Raw genomic sequence first — 4673 nt, 5'->3', positions numbered from 1 at the left:
GAATTAATTTTCATTGTCACCACTAATAATATTATTATTACTTATATATATATACAAGTGCAGAGTGACCGATGCTGTTGGTGCTGACTAGCTACTATACTACAATTGAACCTGATTAGAAACTCTCCTTTAATTACTCTCTGGCCCAACACACAGTACTCTATATAGCTTCATTAATTCATACCAACTTATATTATTCCAATAGTGTATCTAACTAGACTTTACCCCTTTGTTTGTTCCCATCCCCATATAATTCCATACCCTTTTCATAAAAGCTATTCCTATATATATATACCCCTCATTTCTTTATTATATATTCATTCTATACAATTCAAAAGTGGAAAATAATAAGGGTAATAAAACAAAGCGCAAAGCTACAAAAAAGTCTCTATTGTCAATCACGTGACATGCAATGCAAAATAGAGATACCACTTTTACATATATTATTTTCTTATTATTGATATAATTAATATATATATATTCATCAGTTCATTACAACTCGCACGAAACGAAGGCCCCAAAGACCTTTGTATATGCCTTTTTCTTTTCATATAAACCAAAAAAAAAACACAAGCGAGATTTTCTTATATAATTTTTTCCCTCCCGAAAGGAAAATCAAATAAAAATTGAAAAAATTCAAAATTAAATGGTGAAAACACGTGTGACCACCACCACGTGAACACCAGTCTTTGAAAGAGTAATTCCTTCAGTATAGTTAAAAGAAAGAAAGAAAAAAAAAATAACGTAATTAATTTAAGGCCAATATAGAAGAGGCAGTTCCCGCCAAAAAAGCACGCATACACACGTGTGTGCCACACACCCTTTGCGAAGCACACGTACCACTCAAAATTCTACAAGTAAAAATTATTATAATGTTTCTTTGAAAGAGGTAGATCAAACTTGAAGCAATGATGGAGACCATGGCCATATAAATATTTGACTTGAAATGAAATCCCATGAAACAGCAGCTGCTCAGCTCAAACTTCAAAGTTCAATTAATCCATTATACCAAAACACCTTTTGATTTGATGATCAAAATTAAAAACCTATCTTCCTCTTTATCATCAAACCCATAAATGTCTATATATTTATATATATATAGTACTCATTGGTCCCACTAACTCCACCACCCCTTTTCATTCAATAATCAATGCTGTCTTTGAATTCAATCACCCCACTTAACTTTCACACTCCATGACTCCACTATTAAAACAGATCTGTCTCTGTCTTTTCTCTCCCTCACTTTTTTTTTTCTTTTGTTTTTTTTTTTCTAACACACCAAAATTAATATTAACAAAAAACAAATCCCCTTCCCTTGGGAATCTGCAAAGCCATTAAATGAAATGAAATGGCTTTGCCCACCTCAAAAAAAATTAACAAATCTAAAAACTCACCAAACTCTCATACATACATTATATATATATATAAATATATATTTCTTTTTTTATTATTTTTTTTTTTATTTTCATACACTATATATATATACTCTACACTCACTCACCCATCACCCAAAGTCAATATTAATCTCTCAATTTTCAAAACCCTCCAAAAAAAATATTGAGGTTTTTCTAGACAACTTGGGCCACCATTTTCCTTTTACCTCTCACTAGGAGTTTCCTTTGTCATCATCTACCCATAAGCAGTTATTTAGTTTCCTCCTTTTATAAGATGATGACGAGGATGATGATGATGATGAGGAGGAGGAGGAGGATGAATCTTCTGTACCTGATCTCACTCTATTAGATCGAGCCGTAACGCGAAGTTGTGGAATTATTTTTGGTTTACGGCAACTACTAGTACTCTCAATCAAAATATCTTTCATTAATAACTCGTAGCACCCGATGATTTTCTCCTGCCAAAATAAATAAATAAATGAAAATGATATTTTTTTTTCTTTTTTACCAAAATTAATGTATTGATCACATCAAGTCAATGACAATATAATTAACACCACTACTTACTTTGCTTAGTCCATCACACCATGATTCAGCATGTTCCGCTTTTACCATAGAAAAACTAGGGATTTCATTGGCTGCCGAAAGCATCGCCGCTGCAGCAATGCATGATGGCCTATATTCAAGAAAGCTGGCTTCTACAAAGATTAAACAAAAACAGTATTGTATAATGCTTTTGGGTTTTTACGAGTATAATAATGTATGTTCATGTATTTGCATGGAAATATACGTATGTATTAATATCATTAATTGTATTGTACGTACCTTGGATATTGGATAGTATTATTTCTGTGGCACGTGAAATCAGAAACCCAGTTAAAGTTCCAGTTGAATCAAGTTTGCATGCAAAGAAACCGGTGAAACTAAATGGTGTTATTGATCTTAGCCTCCAATCCAAAACATTCAGAACAAGAAGTTCCATCCTTCGAATTGTTCTGGGTTCGAAAATGTACTTGGAACCCTCGACCTATTATTATATACAACATTAGTAATATATACTATTTAATTAATCAAAAATTAAACTATCTTTCCCATTTATTTAAATGGGGGTCATGTTAATCATTACCTGTAGATCCAATAGAGATGGAACAAGTGGTTCCTCCATTTTTGCAGCCAATGATAAGCAAGCAACAGATAAAAGTTGCAATGGCCACCCACCCGTATTCTGCAAGTAAAAACTCATCCGATCAAAAAATTTATTTGGGTTTTCGATTTTCACAATGCAGGGGTATTGTGTTTGAAACGTGGCGAGTAAAAAGTTATAATAAATTACAGGCATATTAAATACCCAAATACTATAATGTACTTTATACTGTAGTTATTAAAAAAGTCAAGGGAGATGTAATTGATAGTCCATACGACAGTAATGGCTCTGCGTTTTACTATCTCAGCATAAAGGACTACGTATTTTTCTCTTATTTGTACGTTTGCACGACATTAAAGTAATTTCAGGCTCTGTCTGGAAGCGTAATTAAGTAATTATAGGTAAAATAGTGTGCTACTTTTTCAGATTTGAAAAGTCAAATATAATTACTTTCCTCGTATAGATAAAAAAAGCTAAAATAATAATTATATAATAATAGAAATAAAAAACTAATAATCAGATTTTTATATTATAATAATTAATATTACATTCGCAATGATTATCTTTTAATAGCTTCATCTTGTTAAAATTAGGATGATCGGCGGGAAAGTGAATCAACTCACCGGCAGGCGGCGAGAATACAAGAACCGATCAAAGTAGTTAACGGCGAGATACACCGTCAGTGGCTGAAAACCGTAATAAGAATAAACCTACAAAAAAACGACACATCATACGAAACCGTCACTGTCAGTGACCTATTCGTAATATTAGCGCTCCTACCACTAAAAAACAAATATGTACAGCATAAAAAAAACGCAACGGAATTCCGTTACGCTCCATCAACATCGATCTGGAGCTCTTGCATAGATCCGATAACCAATTAACAGTTTCTTCAAAACATCGCCGTTAACATTACCGCCGTTGAATGAAACAGTAGGAATAGATCAGATCTATACGCATATATATACGATCATTCATGGAGTACTTGTGGCATTATTGTAATTTTGAAGAAATTTCAAGGGCGATTACAATTAGACATTTCGCAATCTCAAAAAAGGCAAAGAGAGAATTAAGGCGGAGTTTTAATTAGCTAGCTATAGCTTTATACTGTAGAGTTTTAGTACCTTGAGAATCCATGCGACGGAGTGAGCTCTAGCGGAAGCGTCAAGAGGATGAGAGCGGAATCGAGCGAGGTAATCGAATCCAGGAACAAAGTTTCTCTCATCCTCTATAAAACTAGCGATCGATTCCTCACTGCAAGCTGGAGATGATTCCAAGTCGGATAAGGACTCCGACGAATACTGATCCTCCAATACAATTCCAGAATCCTCACCGCAAAGTAGGTCGGAGAAGCAGTCCGAGTACGAAACTGACATGATCGCCCAAGCTTATAATAGTAGCAGAAATACTCCTTCATTCTCTTTCCATCGCCGGAAAACTGATCAGAGAATCAACCGAATTGATCGATGAGTGAGAGTTTCTCTTTTCTAGAGAGAGAAAGAGGAGAGAGAGAGAGAGGGATGAAAGGTTTTTCGTTTGGGTTTTTGTGTTTGTGTTTGAAGGTTTTCTATTGCTCTGCTCTGCTTAGATATATAAAAATGAAAGGGTTGGAATTTTTCATTTTTTATTTTTTCACGAAAAAAGAAATTAATATTTTTAATTTTTTAATTTATTTTAAGACCTGAATTGGAAAGAAAAATAGCGTGGGAATTTCAGAAATTATTTCCCGGGGAAAAAAATAATTATAAATATAAATAAAATAAACAAGTTCCGTTTGAAAAAAGAAAAAAAAACGGAGTGTTCAGTGTCAGTAGTACTTAGTATGATATGATTATTTATTTATTTATTTATTTATTATTATTTGAAATAATATTGGAAGAAAAACATTTAACTTAGGTTGGTAGATGAGGTTTAATTATAAACAACATAACACAACAACAAGTGTGCATTTATTAATATTAATAAATAAAATAGTTTCTTATAATAAAAAAAAAATTGGCAGTGCATGAAATTGGTGAGGCTTCTTTTAGGCTTTTAGCTTTGTTTCTTTTGCTCTTGAATGTGTTGATGACATAGATATTACTCTTCATTTTTAGATTTTAGAATTTTGGATTGGCCTCTTGTTTAATTTCTAG

The 4673-nt window shown here is 32.8% G+C and overlaps 1 protein-coding gene across 1 annotated transcript; it reads right to left on the bottom strand.

Annotated features, from left to right (window-relative positions):
- Positions 1 to 420: 420 nt before the first annotated feature.
- Positions 421 to 4339, bottom strand: LOC115714136 (cyclin-D1-1). Its single transcript, XM_030642697.2, has 6 exons — positions 3663 to 4339; positions 3162 to 3248; positions 2521 to 2619; positions 2220 to 2421; positions 1962 to 2092; positions 421 to 1852 (listed from the first exon to the last, which is right to left on the bottom strand). The coding sequence occupies exons 1-6, from the start codon at positions 3912 to 3914 to the stop codon at positions 1607 to 1609; spliced, it is 1017 nt and encodes a 338-aa protein (XP_030498557.2). The 5' UTR covers positions 3915 to 4339; the 3' UTR covers positions 421 to 1606.
- Positions 4340 to 4673: the final 334 nt, after the last annotated feature.

This window comes from Cannabis sativa, chromosome 4 (assembly GCF_029168945.1).
Source record: "Cannabis sativa cultivar Pink pepper isolate KNU-18-1 chromosome 4, ASM2916894v1, whole genome shotgun sequence".
In the NCBI taxonomy this organism is placed as follows: Eukaryota; Viridiplantae; Streptophyta; class Magnoliopsida; order Rosales; family Cannabaceae; genus Cannabis; species Cannabis sativa.
The sequence above is the reverse complement of the archived record's forward strand: the minus strand, read 5'-3'. Positions and strand labels throughout refer to the sequence as shown.

What these genes read in the sequence shown, in the direction of transcription:
- LOC115714136 (XM_030642697.2), bottom strand. Translation starts at nt 3,914, where the DNA reads ATGTCAGTTTCGTACTCGGACTGCTTCTCCGACCTACTTTGCGGTGAG. An exon ending in CCGTCGCATGGATTCTCAAG is followed by an intron (nt 3,249 to 3,662) that starts GTACTAAAACTC and finishes GTTTTTTTGTAG; the next exon opens with GTTTATTCTTATTACGGTTT. An exon ending in AATACTATCCAATATCCAAG is followed by an intron (nt 2,093 to 2,219) that starts GTACGTACAATA and finishes TAATCTTTGTAG; the next exon opens with AAGCCAGCTTTCTTGAATAT.